At 35.9% G+C, this 14188-nt stretch overlaps 1 protein-coding gene across 1 annotated transcript in view; it reads right to left on the bottom strand.

The window, feature by feature from the left end:
- The window catches only part of LOC129225069 (rho guanine nucleotide exchange factor 17-like), a 171447-nt gene that overhangs the window by 30830 nt on the left and 126429 nt on the right, over window positions 1-14188 (bottom strand). The window contains exon 16 of the mRNA XM_054859617.1: window positions 11284-11353. Within this exon, the coding sequence (XP_054715592.1) occupies window positions 11284-11353 (70 nt within the window). The remainder of the gene's footprint in view (window positions 1-11283; window positions 11354-14188) is intronic.

The following is a 14188-nucleotide window of genomic DNA, read 5'->3' as shown; positions in this document are numbered from 1 at the left end:
TTTAACGATATATAATATTAATATGTGCAAGTCATTTTTCACCCCTTTAATAGCCAATAATAGGCAATTTACGTGAAATTTGAGCCTACATTTGAATAAAAAAAGAACTATTTATCGGATTTTTTTCGAATTATAGCCTATGTTACTCAGCAAGAAAGCAACTTTCATATAGTGAAAGAATTTTTCAAATAGGTGCAGTGGTTCCGGAGATTACCTCGAACATATAAACACACAAAAATCCGCCCTCTCTCTTTCTAATATTAGTAAAGATATATATTCATGAATAAACAATCTAAATAAAAAAAATTGAAGATGCAAAAGGCAAGAACATCTAAGTGAAAAAAGGTGAACCAGGGACCGGCACTTGCTCAAGGGGAGGATCGGACCCTAAGTTCACAATGCCCTTTCTGTTTAGCAAGAGGGAAGGTCCCAATAACTTGCTACCCTCCCCGAGAGCCTTGGAGGAAAATTGAACAAGAAAACATACCTGAAAAAATAATGAACGAAAGCGTTTTTAGGTGAACCATCGAAAGGAAGAAACAATCAGAAAGTAGACCTTGAAAAATGAAATGATATGCACGTGCCAAGCAAACATGCAATTATGGCACGGCAGCAGCAGAACCTGGAATTGTAAAACATGGAGTTAAAAAACCTGGAGTTGAAAAAATCCCGGAGTTGAAAAAAACCCGGAGTTGAAAAGAAAAAAACCTTGGTGAGGAAATAAAAATTATAATAAAAAATAATACTAAAAATAAAAAAAATAATAACTGGATCGGAAATAACATCAGAAATTTTCAGGATAGATCCCAACAGACCTCCATAGCTTAGGTGGCCTTATTGAAATAATACAATTGCGTTATACCTCACACTCTGCTGTGCAGTTCCTTACTTTTCTAATGTAACTTAAATAAAAAGATTGAGGAATTTTATTATGGTCTAAAGTACTTTTCAATAAATTTAGATTTTTAGAGACTCAATCATTTCTGTTGCAGAGAGTTTTAATTCTATTGATTTCATTAATTAAGGTGTTACGAAAAACTTTAATAGAAAGATTTGAATTCCATGAAATCAAACGATTAACATGAAATTGAAAGGAAAGTCGTTTGTTAAAAAGATCAATATGAACGGAATTGTCTGAAAGAGAAATATTAAGATCAAGGAAATCAGATTGTTTGATATTATCATTGGTTTAAATAAGTTCGAATTCAGGAGGATAGATACTATTGAAATCATTCAAAAATTTGTGATAATTGAAAATGATGAAGTCATCAACGTATCTGAAAGCCCTAAGAATAGAAAAGGTGAAATTTTTTTCAAAGTAGTGTAAGTAAAGGTTGGCTAAAAAAGAAGAGAACTTGGATCTCTGCGGAGTACCGTGGACTTGTAGGAAACAATGTTCACATTGTAAATCTTATATCTTTAAACGAGCAATTCTTGTGGGCATATATATATTTCTTATCTCGGAAACGGCTCTAACGATTTGGATGAAATTTTGGATTTAATTGTAGTTTTGCATTCTAAGTTCATCTACATCAGTGTTTTTGCTGTAAAAACGCGATTTTTTACAAAAAACAGTTTTTTAATATAAAGTCAAATTGAGTTAAGTCTTGAAGTAAACTGTGAGTTGACGCATCAGGCAGACGATTTGCAACCATAACAATGAAAATTTGTCTCTTCTCGCTTTAAAATTTTATACTTGCTTAGGGTTGCCAGGCTTGGCTGATATTGGCCATTTTGGCTAATTTCAAACACACTTGGCTGAAAACAAATTCAAAAGCATTATGTAAGTCGACGTAAGGCTTTTTTTCTTTTTTAAGTGAAACTATTGCTTGACCATCCTATTTTATTTTATTTTATTTATTTATTTTCTTTTTACACTTCAAATAGTTTAACATGTTTTTTAAATCACGCAGCTAAATTTTATTTCGAAGAAGTGTATGTCTTGAGATTGTTTATGTTTTGTTAAGACAGTTGTTATCATTTGTTGGAATGGTTTGCGGATTATCAGTTTTGATGGATATCATGCTGTATATAGCATTTTCTGGCGTAAAAACTAAAAGTACTTATTCAAAAAAAAAAAAAAAAAAATCTCGATTGGGATAAAATCGTGAAACGCATCATAGTATGAAAGGAAGTATTCGGTCGAAAACCAATTTCACCATAGCAAAACTAAGGTCAAAATATTTTAATTACTGACAAGAAAATCGTATAGTGGAAACAAACGTAACAGATAGTTTAAAGCAAAATGTTGATTTAATTACATTCAGAATCTTCTTTGTTTGGTACTTTAGTGTTATAAGAAGGTCGAGTACATAATATTTCGTTAACGTGAAGATTTTCAAGTATATTTGGAAAAGTATTGAACCTTAAAAAAACACAATTTGACAAAAAATAATTCTTTTAAAGCCGAGCGAGGCTCGGTCGTCCAGGTACTGTAGTTGTTAAACAAACAGAAGTTGATTAAATCTGACCAGCCATTTTCACTAATATCCAGCGTGTTACCTTCTTTAAGACTAGAAATAGAAATACTTTTAAAGAGGTCTTTAAAATCAAAAGAAAAGATACAGTCGATAGTATTATTTTTCAGAAATTCTAAAACGGGTTTATTATTTTTAATAATACATGTTTGGCCACCATCCAGAATCTTATTAAAAATTGAATTTAATAGGCCAACAAAATTTTTTCCAGTGGAATTCATATAAGAGTTTGAACCACAGGTAATATAACGGAATTTAACAGGATTTTTATGAAATTTGGTGTAGATGGTAATATACGGAAAGATAATCTTAGAGTTTTTAATTTTAACTTTTTTGTTGAGGGCAATTTTCTTTTTCGCAATGGTGTTATAAGAAGCGTTAACTTCTTTGTAGGTAGAGGAGTTATCTAGTTCTTCATCTAATAATTGGAAATAGAATTTTTTACATATAACTGAAAAGTTGTTGGCTGCTTTGTCAATAGGAGCGATAATAAAAGTCTTGAAGATCTTTGATATGGGGAGAAAAATCAGCAAATTTGAGAACATTTTTAAATTGATATTTATGTAAAACAGTTTTGAAAAGATTGAAAAATCTCCATTTCCATTCTGCAAACGCTTCCAAAGAAATATTGAACGTAAAAGAAGTTTTTATTATGTAAAAGTCTAAGTCTTCAAGGAATGAACCTAAAAGGTGTTTTTTACTGAAATAAAAAATAGGACGGAATTTAGTGCCCTTTTTCATTAAATTGCGAAGGGCAATGTTATTAACGATATTAAGATCACCTGTAATGATATGGTTATGGTCTTTATTAACAAATGGAGAAAAAAACTTCTTTATGGCAGAAACATTGAACATTATCACGGATTAGATTGATATTTTTACAAAAATTAAGTTATTATAATTAAAAATTCTACGACCTAGTGGAATATCATAACTGAAAAAAGGTTTAACCTGAATATCTTTAATTGGAAAGTATTGAGACAAATTCAAAATAAAATTGATAAGTTTACGGTGATCATAGCAAGGATTTTTAAATTTAATCAGTAAATAAGTCAACTTACAAACTTTTTGTTTAGAGATTTTAGAAATACGATTATTTAAAAATGTCCTTAAAAACAAGCTCATAGTCTGAAAAAATTAAATTATCAAAATAGTGCTTACAAAATAAACTTTGTTTCTCATTAAGGGAGGGCAAAAAGATTTTTAGTGGAATCCAAGAAAAATTGTTAAGGAAACTATTTTCAAGCAAGTTTTTATTATTTTTTATTTTAAGTATTATTCTTTATTATCATTTTTATTTCCTCTCCAAGGGTTTTTTTTTTTTTTCAACTCCGGGTTTTTTTCAACTCCAGGTTTTTTCAACTTTATGTCTTACAATTCCAGGTTCTGCTGCTGCCGTGTCTTAACTGCATGTTTGCCTGACACGTGCATATCATTTCTTTTTCAAGGTCTATTTTGGGCCGTGGTAGCCCGATCGGTAGAGTGTCGGATTCGGGGCCGGAGGGTCCTGAGTTCGAACCTCGATGGTCGAAGATCCACCGTCGTCATTAAAGGGGTCTGGGCGACGTTAAATATGCTCGTGATCTCAATGTCCTCCAAGTGAAACGATACCTCTGGGGGTGCCAGCACCAGGTAGCTATTAGCTCCTGGACTAGTTCTAAATTCTCATTAACTGTTCGATCCGGTGATGGTGCTGCCATCTATCCGTATAAAAAATAATGGAGGAAAGGCACTTATTATGCAGTCCTCGACATAAATACAGTTGTAGTCAGTTGTGACTTGGAACCGGAATTTCTACTTTCTGATTGTTTCTTCCTTTTGATGGTTCACCTAAAAACGCTTTCGTTCATTATTTTTCAGGCATGTTTTCTTGTTCAATTTTCCTCCAAGGCTCTCGGGGAGGGTAGCAAGTTATTGGGACCTTCCCTCTTGCTACACAGAAAGAGCCTTGTGAACTTAGGGACCGGTCCTCCCCTTAAGAAAGTGTCGGTCCCTGGTTCACCTTTTTTCATTTTGATGTTCTAGCCTTTTGCATCTTCAATTTTTTTTATTTAGATGGTTTATCCATAAATATGTTTGTACTGTTTTCGTTTCTAGCAGCTTAGCGCTGGCATTGCAGTTCACTTTAGCATTTATTCTTTCATTTTTTTCAATGTCTTTGAATTTATATTTAAAACATGTTCTTAAAATGTATTTCATGTTGTATATATATATATATATATATATATATATATATATATATATATATATATGTGGTGTAATTCACATTAGAATCCCTTATTTTTCATTCGTTTTGATTTCGCGCAGGAGATTTCCTCGGAGCGAATTTTTATCTCCGTCCCGGGTTGAGTCAATATAAAAGTAATGACGTCAGAACAGACGGTTATTTCGTATGTGGCGCCGGTGTTTTTTTTCCTCGGTATCATAGGCTGCCGAATATGGTAATGTTGTATTCAGTAAATTACCGCCCAATAGCCAAGGCCTAAAGCAGAAATACATGAAATACTCCGCCAGCTCAGTCATTTCCAGCCGAGGACTGCAGTTTCGTGCTTATTAGCACTCATCAGCCCGGCATAGGAAAGTGACTGAGCTGGAGATGGAAAACCTCTTATGGAAGCCAAGAGGGCCAAACACACTGGTAGCTAATGTAGAATTAGCACAGACCATGGTAATGTTGTGTTTAAGAGTTTTGATTTGTGCATTTCGATCACCCGTTTTGTTATCACGTATAACGGACTTTTTCTCTTGCCACGTAATTTGCTCGGATTTTTCGGGAGTTGATAATCATCCCTCGTGCTGTATAGACGTGCGCCGGACTGGTTTTAGTTCTTGTTAGCGGATGTGCTTTTTCCGCTACCGGCTATGCTGAGTCTGGCCGAACTTCCCGATTTTGGGCCGGGGAAGTTCTTTTTGTCCCATTCGTGCCGGCTTGTGAGTGCTTGTGATTTTTTCACTGTGTGTTCCGAAGAAGTTATTTGATGGCATAATGTGAAACTGGAAAAATGTTATTGTTCTGTGTCGATAATGTTTCGCCCCAGTGCTTGCCGACCAGGCATCGCACGGCATGTGTGCCAATATTTGTGACGTTCTTGATTGTTGTGCAAATAAACTTCATTATTTACCCTCCTAAACTTTTGTGTGGATATCTCTTGTTTGGAATTCACTGTGCCTGTTAAGCGAAATCACATGGGTGAGATACTTCCATTTTATCTCTTGAACAACGTAATTTAAAAGTGCCAACTTTCTTAAGTTATTTTAAAAGTGCATGATCTGTAAAATGTTGTTACTAAGGTCTGATTGTCCCCGCCACATAATTCTCACACAGAGTTTTTGCTTCTTTGGTCGAGGAGTCCTTGCGATTGTCGTGGTTGCAAGACTTCGGCTTGGGTTCGTTGTACCTACTAGACGATACGGTTGCCTTTCCATCATCAATTTGCCACCTTTAGGGGGTCTACACGACAATATATATATATATATATATATATATATATATATATATATATATATATATATATATATATATATATATATAGTAGGCGCCGCTTAATGTGATCACGGTTAATGTTATCGTTCCTTTAATGTTATCAGAATCACGAAGTCCCGGAACACTTGTATGTTAACACACGTTAAAAAAGTCGGATATTGTAATCAGCGTCTTCGTTTATTGTTATCACTTTTTCCTAAACTTTCAATTTTTTCCCCGTTTTTGTTCCTTAATTAATAGAAATACATAGGCAAATCCTGACGAGACTAACTTTCTATGTAGCATTTTGTGGTTTTCAATAGCAGTTTAAAATTTTTCTAGGAATGAAGCTACAGAAAGTTCGCCCCCCAGTGACCACATACTTCCCCAAAGAAACTTTCTTTTGCACCTAAAAAAATTCAGTCGCTGGACATGTTGCAGGCATTGATGTTAGGAACTCCATTGTTGCCATTACTTTGTAAGCTGTTAAAGAATTGTGTCGAGATTGAAAACAAAGCGAAGTTAAATTAAAATTTAAACAACAAACAAAACCATGCTGGAAAAGATAGAAAAGCTGAATGTGCTTTGAAACTGGTTTACGAATGTCAGGGAAAACGGTCATATTTTACTTCACCAATTGCTATGTGATTAAAAATTGCATAATTTAGCTTTAACTTTTTAAAATTCAGATATTTCCATTCTGTTAATTTCATAATTTATAATTTAACACTGCGTTCAGTTGAGTCACTGTGGTTTTAATTTGAGGTTGCCAAAATAAATACACCTTAATTAGAAAAAAAATCATTATTTTGTGTCTCCTGGATTCTTTTCGGTTATTGTTATCAGTCGGTTATTGTTATCAAATTATATTTGTCCCAAAGTGATCACATTAAGCGGCGCCTACTGTATATATATAAATCTCCTGTCACGGTGTTAGTTATTGAACTCCTCCGAAACGGTTCGACCGATTTTCATGAAATTTTTTATGTGTGTATTTGTTAGGTATGAGAATAGGACATAAAGCATATTTCATACCGCTAGGTAATCAGGGTGTTCCTATCCAGAACTTTTTTATGAAAACCATTGTTAAAACCATTGTTGAAATTCATTGTAAAACCCATTGTTGGAAATGATTTTAAAAACGATTGCTGGAAATGATTTAAAAACCTTTGTTGGAAATAATTGTAAAAACTATTGTTGAAAATCATTGTAAAAGCCTCGCTTAAATTAATTAAACATTTCATTTGTAGACAAACAGAAAATGGCAACAAACATTTTTTAAATCATTGAGAGTTTTCCGACGTTTTGCCGGGGCGTCGCGCATTTTAATATTTTATTCTGCATTTGTTTTGTAACACAAAGCAGTGCGGGCAAAATTTTGAACGATACAAACATTTTGTCTATTTGTGTGTATGTGTGTGTATTACTGTGAATAATGCCAGCAAGACAGGCATCTCAATCACAAGAGGCACGACAAGCTGAACGAAATCAACAACGACAATTAACTCGCATTTGAGTACGAGCAAGATGTTTAATTCCACTCATCGGAAAGTGCTGATTGGTGCTATGGACGAAGATTGTCCCTATTGTCATGCGTTCAAATTCAAACATGAATCAGACGGGCTGCGTTTTGCGTATCAGGAAAAATGCAACGGGAATTGAACGGCTTGCTCATCGGTACGGACCCAGATGCAAACCTGTTTCTGAAGTCTATTCGCTAAAAATCAACGCCTTCTACAAGCATTATTAATCCCACGTCTTACAGGAGGGCTACCTCTATCAAAGCGCTGAATAGACTCATCTCATAGAGTCATCTTAATCTTCGCTTTTCACTTGATTATAGTGTTGGTGTCAATCGTTCTCCTACCGCACCTTCCCAACCATCAGCTGCCCATTACATTTCCCCTGTAGTAACCGTGTTTCTCGGTCTTTTAAATGTTTTTCTCGGTATTGTTGGACTTTTCTTCACTGATCGTTTTATAGCTTTATTATTATTATTGTATAATTGCATACTGTTTATTGTTCTGCATCATGCAGCATTATTAAGTACTGCTTGTAACTTTATTATACTCGTACTTACCGTCGTTTCACATTATAGCATCTGTAACTTTTATTATGCTTCGATATTCACAGTGCCTGTGTCTAGAAATGCTACACTAAACTACTTTGTAAGCTGTTCATTTTAAAATTCCACTCCCTATTCATCATCGTAATATAAACAGATGTATGTATGTAACGACGACGTCGTCAGCTTTGTACCTAACAATTCCCCAAACTATGTTCCAGATGCAGTGCAGTGTGAAAAGTTCCTTAGCTAACCCACCTGTGTTACGTACACCCACTGTGTATCTCTTTCAATTCTTATACATATGCCTTTCTCTTCTCACTAACCACCACAACATAAACAAATGTACGCCTGTAACGGCGATTTCGCTAGCTCGGTACAATTCCAAATATTTATATCATTATCTGTCACGATCGCCCAGTTCCGGGTATTTTACTTTTTACACACGATTGCCAATGGCGACTTCACCAGCATTCCACATCCGAAGTCACTAATCATCACATTTGAATGCTGCTTGGTGGTGGGCGGCGGTGGCATTTATTGGTCTTATACTGTATTACTTTTTAACTTGTATATACTTACGCATTCACAGTTTTAGTGCATTATGTATTACTATACAACACTAGTCACGACGTAATAATTAAATGTACTTTTGTAACGGCGAACTCGCCAGCTATGTACCCATCGACTACTCTACTATATTCACTGCATCATGTTTTATAGCATGTTTTTTTTTCGAATTGTTTTGTGCTTCTATGTCTGTTTGTCAATATGTACTGTAATTGTCTGTGATCTTGTTTGTTTGTATGTGTGTGCATTGTTATACGTTGTATTTTGAAATGTATATGTTGAATGTTTAAAATAAAGCTCCGGGGGTCCTAAACTGGTTAAATCACTTAGTGATAGGTACAGTGGGTCCCCGGAGAGCGAAGTGAAGTGAAGTCAATTCATGCTTCCAAATAACTTCGTTCGGAGCAACAGAAATAGTTCACAATACTGCGCCAAATGGTCAACGATTCAATTTAACGTTCAAAATCAAAAGCCAAGTGTAACACAAAGTAGGCTCAATGCTGCCAATGCCAAACAAACCACATAACTTTTACAAATCTACTTCATGAGCGGTGAGGACATAAATCATATGAATACCCGTTAAAGCTACAATAACCCCAACTTGCCTCTAAAGCCAGGCACATCGTCGGGGAACTGGACACCCTATTGAATGAGCATAATGAATTACCGAAATTCTTCAGATTACACATGCACGCATTGATGCGTTTTGCGTATCAGGAAAAATGCAACGGGAATTTAACGGCTTGCTCATCGGTACGAACCCAGATGCAAACCTGTTTCTGAAGTCCATTCGCACAGTCATTCATGCTTCCAAATGACTTCGTTCGGAGCAACAGAAATAGTTCACAATACTGCGCCAAATGGTCAACGATTCAATTCAATGTTCAAACTCAAAGGCCAAGTGTACCACAAAGTAGGCTCAATGCTGCCAATGCCAAACAAACCACATATTTTTTACAAATCTACTTCATGAGCGGTGAGGACGTAAATCATATGAATACCCGTTAAAGCTACAATAACCCCAACTTGCCTCTAAAGCCAGGCACATCGTCGGATAACTGTACACCCTATTGAATGAGCATAATGAATTACCGAAATTCTTCAGATTACACATGCACGCATTGCTAAGTGACAATAATTCCACGTCACGTCATTAACACGTTCAATGTACGCTGATAAGATCAATGCTTGCTTGGCTTGAAATCATCGCCAGTGGGGTGTAATGCTGAAAAAGTCCAGCTATAACTAAACATTAGCGTCCAAACGCGACAAGATCCATCTACTGACACATTTTCGGGACCAATTGTTAGATATCCCCGATGGATAAGTTGCTGCCTATGGAAATATTGGATGCATAAAATTGCCCGCTAATTTCTGTACTATTGTTGATTCGCAAAATGCTCTCATTGACCGCATATTTCCCGATGTACACACACAATGCATAAATCATGTGGGGCTCGCAGAAAGAGCCATTTTGGCAGCAAGAAATGCGAACGTTAATGATTTAAATTTCACATGCAGCAATCGTTGCGAGGGGACATTCCTATCATACAAATCGTTCAATGCATTTTGCGATGCTAGAGACTGTAAATAACCAACAGAGTTTTTGAACTCACTGGATTTGCCAGGGATATCATTATACATTCTACGACTTAAAACTAGATCTTCGGTTAATTTATTTCGAAATTTGAACCCACCACAACTGTGCAATGGCACGCGATTGGTAGTAAAAAAAAATTGATTAAAAACGTTATCAAAGACACCAATTTAAATGCCAAATTCCAAGCCAAGTGTGTTTTGCTGCCACAAATTCCAATGATTCCCACAGACGTGCCAATTGAATTCAAATGCGTTTAATTTTCTATTAGATATGCATTCGCAATGACAATCAAAGAAACGCAAGGCAAACTGCCCCTGCACCCCTCAATCTTGCCACATTTCGTTGTTCCAACCATCTTCGGCACAGCCGATGCACCGTGCTCGCATCCATGTGGGTATCAGATGCGATTGGACGTACTGACCAACCTCCCCTTCTCAGTCCGATCACCATACCCCTCGTAAAATCGTCTGCCTGCTGGAAGTGCCTTCGTTGACGGCGGCCTGGCATTCTCTCGTGTTACACGTACCCTCCAAGACAAAAACAAAATTCTTCGATAATTCTCCAGTCAGAAATAACGACACGAATATTGCCCATTCTGCAAGTTCCTTCCCTTATATCTTACTTCACGTGCGTCGGAGAGCTGCGCATTTCACGTCATTTACATAACTCAGTGATGCACGTCTAATCTAAAATGTGCATAAATTTCTGAACACTGCTTCTTGGTGTTACATTTTCAATGTCGAGCAGTGTATATAGATGTTCTCTGTCTCAGTTTAAAATTAAGCTAAAGTGAACGGATAAGCATCGTACACCCTTTAAAACGATTACTTTTTAATGAAATATATGAACCGTTACGTGCGGGACAGAGGGTTGACTTTTTCGTGGAATGGCCCTAAAGCATTTTTTTTTTTATTTTACTAATTCTTTTACCAGAAAGCAAAACTATAATGAGCAATTTTCAATGTAACGAAAATATTGAAAATTGAATATTTTATACATGAATTCAATATTTGAAAAAATGATAAATTTATACAAATTGAATATTTTAAAAATTGAATAAATTATGAAAATGTTATACGAATCATTCAGTTTCTAAAACCTCACTTACCAGCCGTCTTCCGTTCCAAGCCACATTGTTGGATGCTGGGGACCGGCATCATCACTGGGTAATTCATCTTCTAAAAGAATAATTTCGTTAGGTTTTAAGCATTAGGGTGGTTCGAAAAAATCTTTTTTGAGCAATCACGATTGCTTATTGTTCTCATTTGACTGTTTTGATGTCCTTTGATTTTATTTTCCCACCGCCACCCTCCGCACCATCACCGTCGACCGGTTCCTCACGATGCTGCTCCTATAGCGAAAGCCGTCTCCAGGTTGCATCCATGTCCTACACACACGCGCATACATACACAACTACACACACACACACACACAAACACATACACAAGCATACACCTACACACATACACAAACACATAAACACAACTACCCACACATTCATGCCTGCACACAGACACAAACACATATGCCAACACACACATACACATACCCCCCCTCCATACACACACATTCATATACACAGCTACCCACACACTTACGCCAGCACACAGACACAAACACACATGCCTACACACACACACACACACAAACACATACACAAGCATACACCTACACACATACACAAACACATACACACAACTACCCACACATTCATGCCTGCACACAGACACAAACACATATGCCAACACACACATACACATACCCCCCCTCCATACACACACACATTCATATACACAGCTACCCACACACTTACGCCAGCACACAGACACAAACACACATGCCTACACACACACACACACACAAACACATACACAAGCATACACCTACACACATACACAAACACATACACACAACTACCCACACATTCATGCCTGCACACAGACACAAACACATATGCCAACACACACATACACATACCCCCCCTCCATACACACACACATTCATATACACAGCTACCCACACACTTACGCCAGCACACAGACACAAACACACATGCCTACACACACATACACATACCCCCTACACACAAACACACATACCCCCACACACAAACACACACGCCTACATACACGCACTCGTGATTGCGAAAAACATAATTTGAATTCAAGATGAAAAAATTCAAATTAATTTTTTTTTTTTTTTCGGAATCTTGTTACCTCTCAAAAGTTGTAGTTTGGTATCCTGAATTGGGTAAAAATATTTAAAAAAAGTTCTAAGTAGACATATTCAGTTCGCGCATGAGGCTGAAAGTTGATATGCTAAAAATTGAATTTTTCAAAAAATAACAAAATTAGTTTTTATATCTTTACTAACTGACGAGAGTCTCTCTGTCCGGAGGATGTCTGTAGGATGTCTGTGACGCGCATAGCGCCTAGACCGTTCGGCCGATTTTCATGAAATTTGGCACAAAGTTAGTTTGTAGCATGCGGATGTGCACCGCGAAGCGATTTTTCGAAAATTCGATGTGGTTCTTTTTCTATTCCAATTTTAAGAAAAAAACTATCATAAGATGGACGAGTAAATTACGAAATTCTCATAACGTGGAACCGTAACATGGGCACAAGCCAATGGACGAGATACGAAATTATCATAACGTGGAACCGTAACATGGGTACAAGCCAATTGTCGAGAAAATTAACCACACATTATTTGTAAATATAGAGGCGAACCAAAAGACCTTTTAGTTTTTGTATTACGGGCAAAGCCGTGAGGGTACCACTAGTATTTTTATAAGGCAACAGCCATAAATTGTCAGTACTATACTGAGTGTTTCGTTTTAACCTGCAAGAACATTTTTTTCGCAACCGTTATTCCTAGATGTATACTTCCAATGGGGTCGTTTCCAAAATTTTAAAAGTATTTTTTTTCTGAAAGTACATGTTTAAAAACATAGGATCTGACCATTTTTTAAATAATTTATTTAAGTTTAATATTTTTAAAAAATTACTTAAATATGTGCGCTTTCATTGTTTACATTTCTGTCGTGTGACATCACAAATGATGAAATGCCATTCAATGTTGCCATTCACAGAACAAATTGCGGAAATGTTCAAAATCAGATGCAGAGTTAAGATATTGAAAGTTTAAAGTAAAAATAAGTCAAAAAATACAAAATTTAACTTTTTATACGAACCCCCAGGTCCCCTAACTAATATTTAGAGAAATAATCCACATTGAAAACTATTACTGACACAAAAAACTTGACATTTGTGCGTCCATAGCTCAAGGAGATATTCCATTTCAAATTTTTAAGGGACCAGACAGAAGATGAGATTGGAATTTATCGCCCTTTCAGGAAAATGACAAATCGTCAATGTAAAGAAAAACAAGGTATTTATATTTTTCATTGTTAAACAAAAATAAATGCAAACGTTATTCCGTGATACACACAAACACACTATTAAACCTCGAACAGTTTGAAAAAACACGCTCTATGCATACTTATTATTTTAAACACTTGCTGACCTCTATATTTTCCCTTAAAAGGTGTTATTGACGGCGATTGAAAAATGGTCTAGGTCACAAAATGCTGCGTTTCATATCTCGGTGAATTTTGGTCGTACTAATGTCAAACTTTTTGTTTTAGAATTATATTTCAATGGAGATTATTTCCTTAAATATAAGTTAGAAGACCTGGGGCCCGTATAAAAATTTAAATTTTGTATTTTTTGACTTATTTTTATTTTCACTTCAAACTTTCAATATCTTAACTCTGCATTTGATTCCGAACATTTTTGCAATTGGAAGTATACATCTAGGACTAACGGTTGCGAAAATAAAGGTCTTGCAGGTTAAAACGGAACACCCTGTGTAACGTAGTTTAATCCCCCCCAAAAATTATAGCTTTTACATAAGATCCTTCGTTTGCGCATGCGCCCTAAATCTCCTGAAATTTGAAGTCCAATTTAAGGCGTATGCGAGAACTAAAATTCTTATTTTAAAGCTACAAAATA

Source organism: Uloborus diversus, chromosome 6, assembly GCF_026930045.1.
Source record: "Uloborus diversus isolate 005 chromosome 6, Udiv.v.3.1, whole genome shotgun sequence".
In the NCBI taxonomy this organism is placed as follows: domain Eukaryota; kingdom Metazoa; phylum Arthropoda; class Arachnida; order Araneae; family Uloboridae; genus Uloborus; species Uloborus diversus.
The sequence above is the reverse complement of the archived record's forward strand: the minus strand, read 5'-3'. Positions and strand labels throughout refer to the sequence as shown.